The 19,442-nt window shown below is 38.7% G+C and overlaps 1 protein-coding gene across 1 annotated transcript in view; it reads left to right on the top strand.

Moving 5' to 3' along the window:
* Positions 1 to 1,087: 1,087 nt before the first annotated feature.
* The window catches only part of LOC124631254 (T-box transcription factor TBX6-like), a 31,637-nt gene continuing 13,282 nt past the window's right edge, over positions 1,088 to 19,442 (top strand). Inside the window, exons 1-2 of the mRNA XM_047165533.1 lie at positions 1,088 to 1,552; positions 9,229 to 9,346. Coding sequence (XP_047021489.1) covers positions 1,474 to 1,552; positions 9,229 to 9,346 — 197 coding nt within the window. The 5' untranslated portion in view covers positions 1,088 to 1,473. The remainder of the gene's footprint in view (positions 1,553 to 9,228; positions 9,347 to 19,442) is intronic.

The following is a 19,442-nucleotide window of genomic DNA, read 5'->3' as shown; positions in this document are numbered from 1 at the left end:
TTCTTGATTTAAGTATCACATTTTCAACAAAATGGTGAATGTAGCGAAGCATACTATACTTACTGCTGGCTATTAGTGTATGTGTGTGTGTGTAAATGCTTTTGTAAATACGTTTCGGAATTCAAGCCAATTTGTGATTGTAAGAATGCTATAATAAGATTAATTAGTGATAAAATCATATATTACAGAGCAGCTGCTAAAAATATAAGCCGATTTCAAAATAAACTTTTGTTGATTAAATAAGTAATTATTTATTTTTCTCAATAATTTAAATGATATATAAATTAGTTTACTTATTTATTGGCCATAGTTACTTAATTGATATTATTTTTAAGGCTCTTTACTTTATAATCCTGACAGTTTATAGTATAATATTAAAAGTATAACAACTTTATAAAAGTAGTTTCTAAAACCATTAATGAACTATAAAGTGTCAAGTCTAGATCTGCACAAGTAGGTATAATTATGAATATCGGCCTAACCGAACTAAAACGACTAATTGTTATTATTTTCTAAGTATGTGCACGTTTTTATTTTTATTTTAGTTTTTAAAGATAGTTTTAATTTGTGTGTACCTATATGTATATCAATGAAGAATCATTTCACTAAAACTCAGTCATTCTTCCTTACCTAGTTAACCACCGTCACCTCCCTATTATAATCATTAGGTTTCGTCAGTTTCTCACGAAATTTATAAGAGACCACCTGGAGAGTGGCGCCTTGTAGGCACCGCGATCCAAGACGAACACACGAATAAATATTGTGAAAATAACATTTATTGAAATCGGCCAACTATAAAGTAAATCGTGTTTATTATATAAGTGAGTCACTGTTAGGACCTCAAATCCTAAATAAAGTGTCAAAGTTAGCTTAAAGATTTCAAATCGTGATTAATTAAATTCAAGTTACAAAACCATAAAAAGTTCCAAACAGGCAAATAAAGGCGTTATATAAATCCCACTCAATGTAATATAAAACATCTCACACGCATGTATTCAAGTCAGATCCATTGAAAGCAACAATAGGCCTGCATCGATACATGCGCCTACGCACCGAATTCGAATGTCAATCGTAACAATCGAGCACGATTACCTGTCAGATAAAGGCGGGCGGAAAGCTCGAGGAAAGCGCTACAAGGCAATTCAAGTCGCGAAGGCTTTGACACCCGCCGCCATTAGTCCGCTCTCCGCCAATCAGGAGAAGGGGGCGGGGCGATGCGCACGCGCCGCCCGCTACGCAAAAGCGATTCAGTGTAAACGCAGCTGTCGCTCCGTAGCCACGTATAGCCGTCGTCCTTTCCTTCTTTCGTTTGTTTTTAATTATGAACTTTTTGTGAGGCTTAAGTGTGTATTTGTGTTCTATTTTGGAACTTTGTAAGAAGGTTTTTATGTATTTTCGAGACTGATCTGATGATGTTAATGTGAAGTGACTTTGCTGTGACTGGTATTCTGTGTCTGTTGTTGTAATTGCAAGATGATGATGGATCAGGCGCACTTTGGGGAGTATTTGCTGAGGCAGCAAATGTTGCATGCGGCGTCACTTAGCGGTTTGCGTAAGTTCAAAAAACCTTCCTTTTTATGTAAAAGATATATGTTATTTATTCTAAGTATGTATGTAATTCTCATTAAGTTATGTGTCCCATAAGCCTGATTTCAGAGATTCTCTTTCCACCTTTCTATACCTAACTAAAGCTTGCAAAACAGCCTTTTCTTTCCTAACAAGGTTATTATAATCTGCTTATCTAACATCTAATCTCATATAACAGGTCATAATGTCGTAACATTGGTGACTGAAACTCGTTTGTAAACTCAAACAATCTTGTTAGCCGTCAGCATAAATAATATCATAACGTATAATTTTGATCTGGACATGCGATAAACTAATTTACTTAGGAATTATCACATTTGAATATATATTTTGTTAGCTTTAGATAACCTTCTGTAGTTTCAACAGCATTTTTTCTATTTATACTGACTTTTCTGCATGTAAGACACTGGTACTCAGCTGCATCTGGTTAGACTGGAAGCCAACCCCCAAATAGTTGGGAAAAGGCACGGGTGATGATGCTGAATTTTCTTTGATACAGAAAAACAATTTGCAATGCATTATAACAAGGCTTTTGCAAAGCAATTTCATACGAATTAACTTTTTTCATTGTGCATGGTTTTTCACTATAATTATTTCAGTGATTCTAATATATAAGGTAACAGGCTGAATAACTGTATCTTCACGTTTAATTAGGTATAAGCATATTCCTAATCTTGAATACCTGCCTCTAATAGAGTCGTTGCAATAATGAGGTATGAACTAATTAACAAATAACAAGAATATGCTAATTAATTACAAATTAAAACAAAGTGTTAATCGTTAAAGCACATAATTGTCATTCAAATTTAAAATCGATTCAGGTTTTTGCAACTATTTTAATAAGATTAAAAAGTTACTAAGAATATTATTAATAATTATTTGATGTTATAGCGTTAATATGATAGATGGGAAGACATAAATAATTGCAATTTTACCGATAAATACATTTATATAATACATAATAAATAACGGTAATAAACAAGTTTTATAACGCACCAAATTGATTTTATATTTTTTCTTCTGTAGATAGTGGTTTTGACTGTAGTTTTATCTGTAATACTCTTAAAAAAATAAATAATCTGAATGATAATATATTTTATTCGATATTGAACTAAAAAAATAAATAACAACTTACTATATTCGAGATCAAAAGAAGCCAGTTAACGGTACTTCTACACAATTACAAAACTAGAAGTGGATTTTGCTATTTCTACTTAATTAAAGATCCCCAAATCTAAAAACAAAAGAAAATGTATCTTTATTTTATCTTTATTAGTAAAGAAAAGATGGGAACTACAAATACGCCTAGCGATAGTCGCGGTGGTCTCAGACTTGTCTCAATGGACGCTAAACAAATGGTTTGATTAACACAAGGGTTCAACAAAACGGTGGTTAACAACTTTATAGGCTACAAAACAATGCATGGAAAGGCGATTGTTGTTAATTTTGAGTTTTATAGAAAATAAATAGGTATAGTAAGTTCAACTCAGTCGTGCGCGCGGCCCTATGTGTGGGTAACCCTTGTACAGTCAACTTCAGGTCAGTGGTAACAGTTTTATAGGAAAATCGTACTTATTACTATTGAGTTAAGGTGGATGACAGTTACCACTGATGTGCGGTCTACCGTACATATACAGTGACTTTGTGTGCGTGACAAGAGGTACAGTCGGGTACAAATACAGTTATTTAGGGGTTGTTTACGGCTGTTTAAAGTACAGTTATTACGTAATTTAGTTTATTTATTTATAATGATTCTGTATCGCTACTTGAAAAATCAAATGATGAATTTTCGGATTCGCTACTTTCACCAATGTTAATTATAAATTCTGACTCCATGTCAAAATGTCTATAGTATTCTTCTTTTTTCTTTTGTACATGTCGACAAGTATTACCCAACATCCCTTCATCAATTTGACTTAAACGTTCATTTATGAGTTTCATTATTTCCGTCTTATTTTGGTCGACATTATGCGAAGCACTATAATTTTTTAAAATTCCCCACACATTTTGTTTCCATTATTATACTAAATTATAGGTCTTTTACATTCTTAGTCCACACATTTATTTATTGTCCGAGTACCCCGAGCTAGAAAATATGTAAGGAGTATTTAATTCATCTTAGATATTTCACTTCATTTATTTCTTAGATACTGTCAATGTCAATTTGAAAAGCCGTATGAGAAAATAATGATAAACTGTAAAATGTAATAATAAAAAGCTTTGAATGTTGTTTCATTTTTTTGAAACGCTACCTGACTCCTTAAAACATTTTCTCCGTGAAGAACTAGACATTTTCGTAAACGACTGTACCCATAACAAAAAGCGATGAGAACACGTCATGCTCGGACGACGTCACTGTCACACGAATGAAAGTTGTATATTTACAAGCCGACGCACACATAGGGCCGCGCGCAAATCTGAGTTGAACTATCTATACCTTTAGAAATATGTACATTTTCTGATAAAAGTTTAGATAGAAAAAAATACTTCTATGTTAAGAATGTTTTGATAAATACTGTTTATATATAAATAAGTAAATTGAATTGGACAGAACCAGACAGAACAAAAAATAGAATACAGCGTATAATATTTAAATTGTATATTTCGTTACGAAGCGCGTTGAAGTCTTTTGTAAGAGCTTAGTTATTTTGGAAGTTTTTCTTTATTTCTCTTAAACATTTAAATAAATAAAAAAAAAAGATATTATTATACTGATTATTAAATTATCAGGCCTTTTATACATAACTAGATTTATCATTTTGCATAATCTACACTAACTAGTAACTTATCGACTTTCTTTTTAGTATTCTTAACCAGCTTACACAAAGGATATACACCTTATATACCTACCTACATGAGTACATGACACCATACACTTCACCGTAATGACCCCCTCTCACGTGCAGGCATCTACTCATTCGTGGTGTTTTTATTCCATTGTTTAAGCTCGGATTAAATAACGATACTTTTTGTGGTTTAACCTACAGGGTAAAAGGGGCATTTGATAGCCGTTGTGTTTGTTTTAATTTACGATAGGTAGGCTACAGAATATTATAATATAATATTATAATCCTATACCTTCCACATGAAACACTCTAAGTATGTATTGGTGGAAACCGTATGAAAATCCGTGCAGTAATTTTGAGTTTATCGCTAAGAGATAGAAAAACAGACGCGACGGATGACTTAATAATATGAAGTGGTTTACAATAACTTATATGATCGAAATGAGTGTCACAAACTGTTAGGTATATTATTTACAATCTAGATGCTATGTAAAACGAAATAGCCACATTATTTCGTAGTGAAAGGTTTTTCGGGAAGTATGTAGAATTCGGAGTTGCCATGTGTTCTAGTTATGGATTCTTATACGGTATTCGATAATTACCACCACTCAAACATCGAAATACTAGAAAATTTTAGAAAGGTTTTTACGTCACAATTGAGTACAAACACCTATACCAACTAGCAATTTCTAGGGGCTTTAAAACATAGATTCTGTTTAACTTTTTCCTATGTTGAGAATTAGAAAAAACTTGTGATATAAGCGATATGCACTGTCACTAGTCAAGAAACATAATTTATTTGTATAAACCTCTCTGAAAAATATAACAATGAATAAAAAAGACACACATACATATTTATTGAATAATTATTATTATGAATAAATACATTTTTCCTTAGATGCAAGAACACTCGTTATTCCTGCTTTGTCCCCTATTTGTCCCTTTCAAAGGTTTCTACGTAATCCCTATTAGGACGAAAGGGCGTCCATTATTCATTATTGTGAAATAATTTAGATTACTTATAAATGGCTAGTTTTTACTAATCGACCTGTTACAAGATATTTTATGCCTTATCACCTTAATCATAGGGTGTATAATTGATCAGCATGATTGATATTATGTCACTTGGTATTGCATATTGTGGTGCACCTGTTAATAGTCAACTAGGGACTAACGAACTTATTTTTCTAGTGATAAGGTTTATTATTGAATGTCAAACTTTTAGATGGTTTTCATATAAAAATAGGTATATAATATAGACGTCTATTCTCTTGTCCCTTCCTTAAGTTTTATAGCCAAGTAGTATAATAATGTCACCTGTCTTTGTCTAGGCTGAAGTGTCAATTTGTCGACGACTATAGTAATTTAAAGATAGGCCATTTCACGCTTACATGATATGATATTATCTTTTATTGTAATTTTTATGCTAAATACATTTGTAATGCATATTTTTAAATGAACACTCTTGTCAACGTATAAATTAAATTTGTCTTCAATAAGAGCTCAAGATCTCCCAAATAATTTTTTTCCTTACAAAAGCAAAACAAGCGCTGCCTTAGTTCTTAGAAGTAAAAACCACAAGTCATAAACCGCATGAAGACAATATTTTAAATACGAATGTTTATTTGTTTGTTTACATACATTTATAGAGCGATTAACTGAAATCTGCGTAAGAAAAAGATAGTTTTTCCAAAATGAGAATTTTACAGAATTTATTATCGAAAATGGCTTCATTTTTAACCGACTTCCCAAATAGGAGAAGATTTTTTCGGCTACCATACTTAATATTATAATATGTTTTATCCCCATTTTATAAAAGCTTTTATCACATTTCCGAAATCTGGTGCAGATTCCCCACAATTATATTTCATTGAGTGTCAATCCATTCAGGCCGGGATGATCGCGGCTGATCAAAGTTAATTGCTTCTTAAATCAGCCGCAGCTGTCATTACAGCCATCAATGTCCTGCGTCATCAAATAATTGGGAACTCGTGTGTTTGCTTTTTGTATGTAAGAAGAATACTTGCGTGTTGTTTGTACTAAATTGTATTTTTTGGGGAGATATATTTTTGGTCTGACATAAGCAATGGTTGAGTTATAATAACGATGTTTTCCGATTAAATAACCCTTGTATGTAATAAGTTTGTTTAACAGTTACCTGGACGCATAAATAATATAATATATAAGACTCCATAGTTAGCTATGGGTTTTATTAAAAAGTTTCACAACAAAGTGAACACTATTTTGGAAAATTAACAACAATCAAAAACGCATCATGACCTTAATGTTAATTAGAAATGTAACATTCAATTTCAAATACACAAATAAACGTTACCTATAAACTGAACATAAAATTCAATACTAAAACCTTACAAAGCGCATACGAGCAACGCATACAATAATTTTCATATCGGTCCTTTGATCCGAGCAGTGCGCGGCGCCCGTCGCCAAAACTTCACTCGTAAAAAAACAATATTAATATCAAGAAGACCGTGTAATCATACAAACTGTAACTTCAAAAATAAACTTTACTTCTTGCAAAATAAGGTTTAAAAATAAAATGTTGCATTTGTAGATGTTATCAGATTCTGTGAGCATTTTCGTGGTATTACCTCATTAGTGCAGTTGCCATAGATGTCTTGCACGGCGTGTCGGCTTGAACTAACGACTGTAAATTATTAATTAATAAAGTCGTGAATGATTGGAGTGTCGGTAACAGTTACATACCGAGGTTTATTGCGTTTCATTTAACGGTGGTTCTCGATACATGGATCGATTTGTCACCGTGCTTTACTAGACAACAAGTAGCATGTGTGTTGTGCAGGAGTTAATCGTGTCTATCCGCTGAGTTTGACAGTCATATTGTTGGTTTGATCAAAGCAAAGGGTTACAATATTTCAGTTTAAAAATTGAACTCGAAAACGTGGGTTTTCAAGTGTACAATATAGTCTGGAAAAGAAGTATTTTAGGTAACATGAATTAGATACACCATACCCATATTAACAAACTGCATCAAATGAACCGCCCACACGATCATAAATTACAATTTAAGTTTATGAATGAATATTTTTGCAATATAGGGATGGACCTGATTCTGATTACTTTGAAATGTCATTCGCATACGTCAGTGATATTTAATATGACCGCATATAATTAATTTAAAATTGAAACAGTGATGAAGGAAAAGATTAGAGCTGAACGGAGTGCGAAATGACTGTTCGTAATCTAATTTTATACATCCAAATATCTTATGAGGTTCATCGGACATTTTATATTGACTGTTAACTTTATAACCTTCTTAAATTACGTGGTGATATGGTTTGACGGTCTTTGTGGAAATATAACATGCCTTCGAATAACCGATTAGTTAAAATGTAGAAGTTTTTTTTTAGATGGTTAAATCTCTCTTTTTCCTGCCCTGTTCCCAATTTTATTTGGGGTCGGCGCAATATGTCTTCCGCTTCCATTCTTGCCTGTCACTCGTCATACTGACACTCACTCCCTTCTTATTCATGTCATCGTTCAGGCAGTCCATCCATCTTTTCTTAGGTCGTCCTCTTCCTCTCCATCCATCTACATTCATACTTAGCACACACTTTGTTACATGCGTTAAATGAAACAAATTAAATGGGTTTTCAAAATGGCAGATGTATAAGAGGCGTGGAATAATGTAAATAAACTTAAACGATGCATGCATCCTTTTTTCAAATTCTTTAGCATAGAATAAAGTATTATTTTGCAATGGTCAGTGATGGATGATAAACGCTGTTGACTTTAGAACGAGGCTAAGTAAATAAATACCTCCTTGCAAGTTTACAACAACCTTCTTTGTCTAAAATAGATATTGCCTGCATGCATTATCATTATTTTGTCATACTCACAATTAGGTATAATTTAGGATTTTTTTGTATCTTGCAAGTATGGTCAAAAGGCATTATTTATATATAATTACATATGTAAAATGATTTGTATGTATCTTGTATTAGGAATATTACAGACTTCACAAATTCATCTGGTTAATCTTGACAATTTGATTACCTATTTTATATTTTCAAACCACTTACACAAGTAGCGATGTTCATACCCCTGCTTAACAAGTCCAGTCAGTATTTTATGCAATGTCTAGGTACACATAGGTACTTATTTTTATTTCAAATAATTATTTAGAATAATTAATATACGGCTCAGTTATATATAGCCAATAAACTTGGTTTATCTAGATGACTTCACGGAGTTCTAGAGATATATTATCGTTACTATTTTAAATATTTATAGATACTAAGTAAATAAATATTATTTTATGCGGATAAAATGAGCTGGGAGACGTTTAAAATTGATATTGTAGTTCATTAAATATATTTCAGAAAGTTTACTGTAACTGGGCAAACTGAAGAAGTTATACCATCATAAACTTTTACGATCAAATTAAATTGCAAGTATTATGAGCGTAATTTAATTAAGTAAATGATCGCATCATTAGGTATTAACTTAATTTGAAAAGTTAATAGAACGTGTGAACTTTTATTTTTTAGATTTTTTGCAGTTATTACAGTTTGCAGTTCTAATAATTACTACTTCCCTTATACCTTTTATTAATGAATAAAATATAGAATGATACATTTTTCTCAGACTTCAATCTATACCCATACCAAATCGCAACTAAATACGTTACATTATGCAGACCCACAATCAGAGTTGACTTAGAAAATTCAATTTTCTTTTGTTTTCTCTCACTGTATAGTACTTTTTTTTCAGTCACTTTTTTAGTCAGCACATCAGTAGGACACTAAATATATTAATTAACAATGATGATGAAAATGAAGCAAAGATAGTAATTTTGATTCTTTTTCCATAGAACACCGCGTCGGCGCGGACGCAGAGCCGCCGGCATGTGAAGCGAGACTGCTCAACGGCGACCTCTGGCGGCGCTTCCATGATATCGGCACTGAGATGATCATCACCAAGGGTGGAAGGTAAGTTCATACAAAAATAACAAAATACTTATGTTCATTGTGGACTTAAAGGAACTGCTGAAAAATGTGAAAAGTGAAACATAAGATTTTCCATGAACGATTTAGATTTTGTATTTATGTTGACTTATAATGGGGTATCGGGTTGCCCGGGTAACTGGAGGTCAAGTAGGCAGTTGCTCCATGTAAAACACTGGTTCACTGCGGCATCCGACTAAGACTGGAAGCAGACCCCAACATAGTTGGGAAAAGCGTAGGAAAGTAGTTTTGCTGTACGGTCAGTTCAAGCAAAGGAAGTCATTACGCTATCTCCTAAAATTGGCGACAATCCATTATAAATAAGTAGTCAATGATTCATTCATGTTTTGTGTGCCAATCGTGTAAGACCACTTAACTATGTGAAAGGGGCTCAGAAATTATTTTACGCGACCCGTACTGCCGCGGGCAAGAAGTCATTATTAAAACATAAATTCTTGGAAATTAAGTGAATTGTACGGTGCGCCCGTAGTTTCTGTGGCAGTTGGCTCGCAGCAATAAGTCCAATTAAATTGGTTTTTCGGTAAACGTTATTTGTTGAAATCATCTTAATTCATCGTTCGGACAAATCCACAGGTCTGCATCATTCCATAGCCCGTATTGTAAGTAATGTCAACCAGTACAACAAAAAACATGGTATTTAGTTTCCTAACATTTTTATTTCTACAAAACATCGATTGCTTGACTATGTTTACCGTGAAATTGGCAAATAAAGAGCCAGTAATTGTTTTCCATGTACGCAGTTCTTTTTATTGGCATCAATATTGAATTGAGAGATATTTCATAATTTGCACCTGTCACACCGTTTATCAACGTTTCGTCGGAAGGCGCGCCGCCCTCCGCCCGCCCTCCGCCCGCCCTGCGCATGCGCCGGTGACACGCAGCGACAACGCGACATTTTGAATTTATTGAAAAAACTTTGTCTAACCATCATCGACTCAATTAAACAATGCAGCTGTCGGAATCCAAGAATCCAATACACAAAAACATATTACTCGTAATAAATTACAAAATAATAACAAAAACTTAACGAAAACCCATTAGGACTGCTGAATCTGACGCGAGCCTTGTTAACGGATAATTTGGGAGACGGGGCCGGACCTCCGTCATAGACAAAACAAACAGCTGCCCCGGCAATTTGTGCATTTCTCTAAATGGCCGAGCACAAATTACACCTTATTATAAGCTTGTTTGCTTTACGACGGTACCCCTACAATTATATTTTTTTCGTGATCGATAATGTGGGTGCGAGCAGTGAAGAAATTACACAGTCGTCGCGATCTCGGCGCCTCCGCCTTCCTGCGAGCGAGAGCCGAGGCGACCCACCGCGCGGCCTCGCTGCACCACATGCCGCCGGAACATGCATGCATTACTGTCTATGCTCTCACAATCAGACGCAGATTGACTCGTTAGATATTTTAATCATATTTTTGGATACGTAATTGTTTCACGGTAAAGAAGGGCGGCCGACCACCATAGCCGCGCACCGCCAAAAGAAAGTTCGATCAATAATGAACATCACGTCCGTTCGACTTCTGACGGAATTAAAAATGAAAATATTCCGTAATTAATGGCGTGTAATTAGCGTTCGAGGACCGCATCGCGTCGTCGACCACTCTCTTATTAAAATGACCAGTAAAAACTAGACGCTGTTCGCAAACGAATAGCTGTCGTGCGCGATGGCTGTAGCGGCGCGCCTGCGCACTGTCGCAGTTTTTGCGCTGGCCGATAATTAGCCGGGTTCATCTGTGCTCCTGTCATCTCCTACACGTTTTTTTGGCGCGGCCGCCGGCGCAGACCACCGCGCGCCGCCGCCCGGCTAACATTCCGATAATTTACCGCTTTATCCAGCGGTTGGTGAATCTCGTTAGCTTAGCTGGCCGCGCCCGTCTAGAGGTCACTTTTGTTTGTTTTGTATTAACGATCCCGCGTGAGAGAGGCCGGGGGCGCGCTGGCGCCGACCCTGGCGCCATACGAATCCAAATGGGTCAAAAATATTTCATGCGTTTCTCGTATTGAGCACTAGCCGAGGTGCGTGCGCGCAGTAATTGAGTTATTCTATGCGAGCTGCCCCGTTGGGAACTGGTAACATTGGGTACTGTAATTCGAAGCTTTTAGTTGTTGTTCAAACAGTGTTAAAAGCTGTTCTTGTCCGTTCTTTATCTGGTTTGGTTCGCGGAGAGGGGCTGGCTTCGGCGGGTTAATTGGTTGCACAAACAGTGGATTTGGGCGGTTCGTTTGTGCAAGCGGGGCCGGGCGGCGTGTGCAGTCGGAGTTAACACCTGCCTCGCTCGGCGGCCATGCGCAAGCTTTATGTGTTAACTTGGGATCTGTAGAAACAGCCATCTCAATTTTCCCACCTGTGAGGAATTGTAAATTGCTTTGTAGATACATAGACAGGGCTGGGCGACTCTATGTGCCAACATGTTTACCTTTATACAGGTTGAGTGTTTGTTCACGCGAGCCTATCGCCTCATCTTTTGTAGGCCTAATTAATACAGGATATAAGACGAATCGCTACCACAATAATCAACACTTTGGATACGAAATCTTTCGAGACGTTTTCGCGAAGTGTTGTTTAACGAAACAGTTTTACGAAACTGACGACGACGAAGATGTGACAGTAATCCTCGTGTCAACATTGTAGGCCCACATGCTTGCAGGTCGCGCGCTCCGCACAATAACAAACTGCATAGATACGCGCTGTCGGCGACACGGCCCATCTGTTCCACTGCATGTTCAGAGATTATACTTAACCCTCAATAATCGCTGTACAAACAAACATCGGTTGGAATAGAGTAGGTTATTTATTTTTTCTCAAAACTGAAATATGACAAATGGGCGAGCCGGGCCGCGGCCGCCGGCGCGCATCGCTCGCGTGTCGTCGCGCGGACCTCCCGCCATTTTAAAAACAAACACACAACACAAAAACTCGTTATTTATTCTTGTGTTATTCGTCGGGAAGGGCGCGCCCGAATTCGCTTGAAAAAATCATAAGTTATAATTAAAAACGTCTGCGCATGGTCGGGTACTAGCAACGGTCGCAGCGGCAGAACCCAGCGTTATACACTCGCAGTCAATTTGTGAACATGAATTACTTCAGTAATATTGACAATTACCGCCGACTTTTACGAGATACAAGTCTAATCACATCTCGGATCTACGTCCAGAAATCATATCTAACAAACGAGCGTAAGCTCATTCCGGCGCTTGTTTTAACAGAAATACCGATTAATTGATTCGATCTGTGTCGTAATTAAAATGGGTGATTAGGTTGCGCGGGGAGCGGCGCCGGCGCCTCAAAGCGTCGCCGGCAACATTCCTTTTGTTTTACCACGAGTCGCTTGTCGCCTGGCCGGGGCGCGCGTCCCTGCGGGCGCGAGCGGGACGTGCGCGGGCGCCGACCGCCTGCGGCGCGCCGGCCGCCCGCCGCGCGCCCCGCCCCAGCCACGCACCACTAATAATCAGATTATGACAGTCGCCCGTCTCCGGCTCTGCTCCACTCGTCACTCCTCCAGCTAGCACCACTCCACGTCACATCTCCTAGCCGCGCACGACGTGCCAGATTGAGAGATATCGCGACTAGTGCTGCACTCGCTACGAATTGACATAATGCCTCTTTGTTTTAGTCTCCGATACCAGCAGGCGGTTACTTGTCCGAGGAAAATTAATGAAGGTTCGATCAGTTAGCTCGGAAATTTGTTAGACCTTTGCCCCCTCCTGCAGGTTCTGTTGACACACATCCTGCTTATTAATTAATTGAGCTGATATCTTTCTTATGTGTTAATCCAATTCTTGTGTATCACCCCGGAAGTAACGTTAAAGTAGATATAAGTACTTACCTAAATAAAAGTCCAAACGATTGCATTTCCAAAGTGCACCGCAATTACGATAAACGTTAGAACCCTTAAATGTATAGTAAGAGTTGTTTGTACAATTGTAAGTTGATAGAAACCGTTTACAGTAATGAAGGCTTAGATGAAACTTAAGAAATAATGTCGCTGTAAAAACGTAATGTCATTGTATGTAATGGGTAATTCCGGATAAAAGGACCAGGAATCTGAAGCACGCGCCGAATAGTCGCCGCCTTCGGGCGATCATATCGCAATATCTCTTGGGAACACACCACGCACCATTCCTCACATATTTATAAACGTGCTATCCATCGTCGGCATCAGGTGTACGCCCGTGGTAACGTTCAATGTTGAGCTGTCGATGTAGCTCGCGCATAAGAGAAATCCTCCACCGTGAGTGTCGAGCTCAAAGTTGAGTGATCATCAGAAAAGCACAGTCATCGCCGGCTCCCGCGCCTTTTTGTCCCGCCACAACCTAAAACAATCGACGATCGAGGTAAAAAACAAACACGAAAATGATAATTCGAATTTAGAATATAAAAAATATGCGTCCGGGCATCATCGTGGAGCGGCGCATGAGTCGGTTTTTGCCGGACGACAGACAGCGGCTATGATGATAATTTCTCATTAGGTTATAACATTTTTGTCGGTTGAAACGTCGTAAATTCCACGAATAATTTAGGGAAGAAAGTGGTCGTGTTGAAGATGTTTTGTTTTTATGGCGCCAACGAGAAGCTCGGGTTAGATCGGTATCTCTCGATACAAGCGTTTAACCCATGTTACTCGGAACTCGGGAATTATTCTCACGGAGTCCGACTTGGCTCTGCTACCCAACAAATTGTAATGTGAGCGAATGAGACAACTCGCATTCTTTCAGATGACTTCTTTGATGCAGAAAAAGTAATCTCGTGTTCCGATACGCCATTACTTTTTTGTGGGTTCAAGCCTTTGATCTAAAACAAATTTGATTTGGTCTGTGTAATCTGATACAAGTGTTGTCTGTTCGCTTACTATCGATAGTGTAAGGAGTTGAGTTGAGTTGTTAAGGTGACATCTAACATCGCAGGACATGAAAGCATCCAGTGTAGTACGTGCGTTGGCGTACGTGTCCATAATGCGTCTCCCAGAACCCGAGGTGATTATAACCCGACAGTTGTTCAGGGTGCGTCGTTTATCATAACGCGCTCGTAAAAACATGGGAGCCCACGTACAATGGTAGCGGTCAGAAAAAAACCTTGTGATATATACGAATTTGTTACTTTTCACGCAAGATTTGTCGCTAACGAGCCGTGTGATGTTGCTTATAGAATGCTGATTTACAGTAATGCGTGTTTGTGAGCTATTATGCCGTTTGAGTAGATATATATTTATGCTGCGTGTCTAATATGTAATCGGATTGGATACCTATTAAATGAAGGTTCACGAAGGACCCGTCATAGCACATTCTACCTCTTTGAAACTCGATAGTTGTTAAAAGGCTGTACCGTGGCGACAATGATGTGCGACGCTGTGAACTGAGTCTGGGAGTCGGAGGCAGAGATCGAGCCACCCGCGCGCTCGTGTGCCGATAGCATCGCGCAGCCGCGCCCGCGCATCGCGACATCACGCGCCGATGTGTATCGCGCACGGCGACCGCTACCGAAACCTCAGATAAGCGCAATGGGCGACTCTGGGTGCAGACGGACGCACGATTCTCGAATAAATGTGTCGCTCCGGCGTCTAAGTGTGCGCTGTGAGAACATGACTGATTTGGACATGAATGTTGACAAGAATACGTAAGCGTCGAGATGCTCACTGATAGTTTGGTCAACGCTATAAAAGTTGCATGCATGATGCCTACTTAACTGGATCTTACCAAACGCAAGCATCACGACTGAGGCGCATTCCTCTATAATTGCGGGCTCACTCTTGGAAGACCCTAGTCCTCATCTCTTGCTATAAAACTTTCTACACAGCTCTTACTCATTCTAATGCACGTTACAATCTAACAAATATCTAACTAAGTACCGCATCAATATCAATTATAGACTTCGCAGAAAAATGCCTCGGCATGATACCGTACATAAGAATTGAAAGACGACTGCATGCACTGCAATTAGAGGCGAGCAATGCGTTCGAGATTAAAGTCCGCACATATTAGTTGAGACGTGACGATGAGGCGACATCAAAACACATTTCTGTGAAATACGTAACAAGGGTTCAATGTCAATAGTGTGCTGGATGTCGCAACGCCCACTAATTGCGTTGATGACGCGGTCGCGGCGCGTTTGAACCCGACACATTACGCCAGCCTTGGCGCGATTCCCGGTACCTACCGACTGTCATGTGGATCTTGTGGGAGCGATTAGCGACTGGCGTAAAAGGACCAATCGAGCGACATTAGCCTCGACCATTGCAATGTGAACCAAGTATGGAACCGAAGCGGACATAATTGCCCGACTCGCTCTCAAAGCCTCTCGTCACATATTTTCCAGATATAACTATATGAACTATACGGATATGTTGTAAATGTTTCGAAGACGCATACACATCGTTTCGAAATAATTAGGTATTCGTTTAAGGTTTATATTGAGCCGAAAATTAACTGGATCAAAATAATTGTATCAGATGACTCAACATTCAATCAATACCACCCGGAACATAATGACGGCCAGTAAATTCGCGAACAGTTACAGAAACGATCTTCGAGTAATACGCAAGCCGTTCTCTGCTTGTACCATCCGCTCAGAATTAATATCAATTAACACACGCGGGCTTAATTGTGAATCGGGCAGCTCGCGTGCGGCGGTGCCTTTGTCGGCGCTAGTGATCCCCCCTCCGTGCGTGTGCGCAACTTTAATTCGCAGCCTAACCCTTTCGCTTCTTCGAAAATCCTAAAATACTGGCGCCATTCTCCATGACTTCCGTTAAAGGATAATGAACTCTATTCCTATGAAATATGGTTGCGATCAGGATGGTCGTAGTTCTAGGGATCGCGGCATTACGGTACGATGAGCGAAGATCCTGTGCTTGATTGATAGCTGCTCGTTTGACTGCCACTACCGTGTTCCCTTATTGTACTTGTGGTTAATGGTTCTTGTTATTCTTGCTAACTGCTGCAAATTAGTTGCAATGCTTTGGGACTTGGTGGGGGATCCTTACTTCCAATATTCCGATAACGATAGCTTGCATTTCCAAACAGTTTGCTTCTGGCTTACAGTCGAGTGAACCACTTTGATAAACGGCGTCCTTAGCAGATTAACAATGTAACCGATGGTAGTTTTATGACCTCTCCTAGCAGGGGTTTACTTCGATGACAAACAAATAAAAAATATGACAAATATTAACATTCAACAGCTACTATCAACAGATCGCTATTATCTTAGATAAAATCACCGCGTTTGAGGCGATCATCAATTCTTTGCTTATATCACATCTTTGACAGGATTATAATTAGAAACTGTCCGATCTTATGGGTTGTCCTTTTTAATGTCGCTAGTCGGGTCCCATACTGCGCTCGCATTTCATTAACTCAAAATGTTAAAAAATTGGGAGTTCTCATAAAACGGTGTGATTTATGCCGGCTCGGGAGCTAACGAGCGGTCGCCACCGGACTGGGGGCGCTCGTCGCGACCAACCCGACTGCACTGCAACTTCAACTCTCAACCGCGTATATAAGGACCAGCTTTGTATGAGACATGGTAACGCAACCCAAGAATCGTTGATCGGACAATTAAGTTCCACGAGTAATGCAATCAAATGGTTCTCATTAATTCTTGAGATGGTTTTGTTTCAGTTTGATGACTAGCTCACATTGTTATATGAATCTAAATTAGCACTTGATTAGGTAAGAAAAAAACACCAATGAACATCAGGAATCGTTTGTCAATGCCACGTTCCATCGACGAAGTTATTCGTGCAGTTTTTTGGGTCGATATTATAACTAATTAATTTTTAATTGTCGGCGAATTCTTTAATCGTTTATGCGGCATGAATTACCGAACTGTGTATTGGCAAAGCGTAATCTTAACGATCTGTTGTGTTGAGTTCGGCGTCAGGCTCATAATAGGCTCTAGATGCGGCGTGTAGATAAGCTTTGTATGGGGCCCGCGCTGCGCGGCGGTCGGGACGTCTCCTTGTCGGCCGGCTCTGGTACCCACTGTCAACTAAATTACTGCGCGTTTGTCGGCCCTTCCATTCGCAATTTACGAGCAACAAGCTTTGTGCCACGCGTGAATGCCGCGGCGCCGGCGCCCCAAAAGGTGCTGAATTAATTCCCTACTTTCACCGTAAATCCATATTCATTTGAAATTTGAGCTTTTTCGCGTAAGCTCCCACTACGAGGTGTTTATACAAATATCTTGTCCAAATGTGGTGTTTATTTGTTCTCTTTTCATTAAGTTAAAAATGTACATATATTTCTTAAGCTAATCCTAATTTTTGATCTATTTTATACATGCAATTTCCCGTGTAGATTTGATATGTGTTTCGGAAAGCTACATATTCCTGCTACTGTTACAGACTTGCTAGTTAACTTATCAGTTAAACTACTTATTTCCTGTAATGCCATGATTAAGCTCGAATCATTAGCTTATTAATAATGATGATGGGAACTAAAAACTTCTGACTAATTGCTTTAATTAAGATAATATCAAAAAGTCTGATAGCAAGTAGGTCGTATTAAAGTAACGAAGCTTACATGACTTTGTATGATAAAGTTCCAAAGAAGTTTTGCAGAGAAAATTGATACTGCAGAGTTATCAATGTATAAATAAACACACTGAGATAAAACAGGCTGCGAATTCATTTACTTATGCGGTAATAAAACCAATCGGCGACTGGCGTAAGATCGGATATTAATTGAGGCGGTACCCTTTACAGATACGTTTACAATCTGCGAACGGTGCACTAAAGCGAAATGGGTGCAATTGAAACTATGGTGGACGGCGACTCATTGGATGAAAGGGTACCGATGTGGCGATTAAACATTTTCAATTTCCGCAAGAGCGGTGCCCTTGTTCAGGGCGGTTGTAAATTTGGCGACGAGATGCGCATAAACATGTCGCGCAGGTGCGCGCGCGCCGCGGGCGAGCTTTGTGTCCCCGCCCCGCCTCCAAGACCTAGCGATATCTCTAACATCTACAATTACTTACTACGCATGCTCGCAGCATCGCGTAATACCACTAAACGCAATAAAACTGCTGATGACGTCATTCCTCGTCATCAAACAAAACTTTTCAGGATTTCATAAAAGTAAATATCAGAAACGATCACTAACCGTTATTATCTAATAACAAAGCATTCGAGGGGTTTAATCAATTTTGTTATAAAACAAGGGTCGTTGAGCAAGGTAGCCGGTGCAATATTTTTTTGTTACCACCTGCAGACGCAAGAGCAAAAACTAGCCAATAAAATAAATCTTTTTTTGAAAGCGATCGTTATGATTGAAGGTGCTGTCGCTGATTTTAAACAAAGGACGACAGATAGAGGTAGCCATCAATATGCTAATATGTCGTTACATCTCCTGAGATCATTCCGTGGCTTTTTTGTGGCCGAGCCCAAATTGGTTTATTTGTTTTGAACCAATGTATTTCTTTATAAGTGTAGTTTGTTTGGTTTGCATGGCGAGCTCTCCAAGCATATGGGAGTTGAGCGGGAATGTTTTTTTCCATGACATTGAAAATATTTGTGAATTTTAGAGCAAACAACGTTCTGAATGTTGTCGACAGGATACTTTCCGGTCTGATTGTATAATACGCATTGACTGCTACATCCTGACCGCCCCTAATGTGTTATCGTTCTGCGTTATTGCTGATTCATGGAGTTTGGTTCCGTCTTAGCGGCCCACTACAGCGGGATAACAATGAGCGTGCGGTGCGCATGCGCGGCCATCAGTCCCTTGCGCAAGAGTGTTGCGCGGGATAGACCCGAGCCGCGGACACACACACCGCTCATTACTGCGTCGATTGCGTCGTAAGCTGCCGTTTACGCGTTTATAATTACGCAGTAAAAGGTTTTTAGCAGTTGTAGAACATTATCTGACCGCACGTCAACTGCCCATAGCGATGCCGAACCATTAAGATAATTTACATATAATTATGTAGTTATACAACGGGAATTACATTTTATAGGTTTCAGAAATATTACACACGACGAAGCCTTTAAAAAATAAAACGTTCTTCTAAGAACATAATGTTGTAAAAAACAACCTTGTGCGCTAAGCAGTTGGG

This window comes from Helicoverpa zea, chromosome 6 (genome assembly GCF_022581195.2).
Source record: "Helicoverpa zea isolate HzStark_Cry1AcR chromosome 6, ilHelZeax1.1, whole genome shotgun sequence".
NCBI lineage: Eukaryota > Metazoa > Arthropoda > Insecta > Lepidoptera > Noctuidae > Helicoverpa > Helicoverpa zea.
Note: the sequence above shows the minus strand (reverse complement) of the source record. Positions and strands in the feature narration are given on the sequence as shown.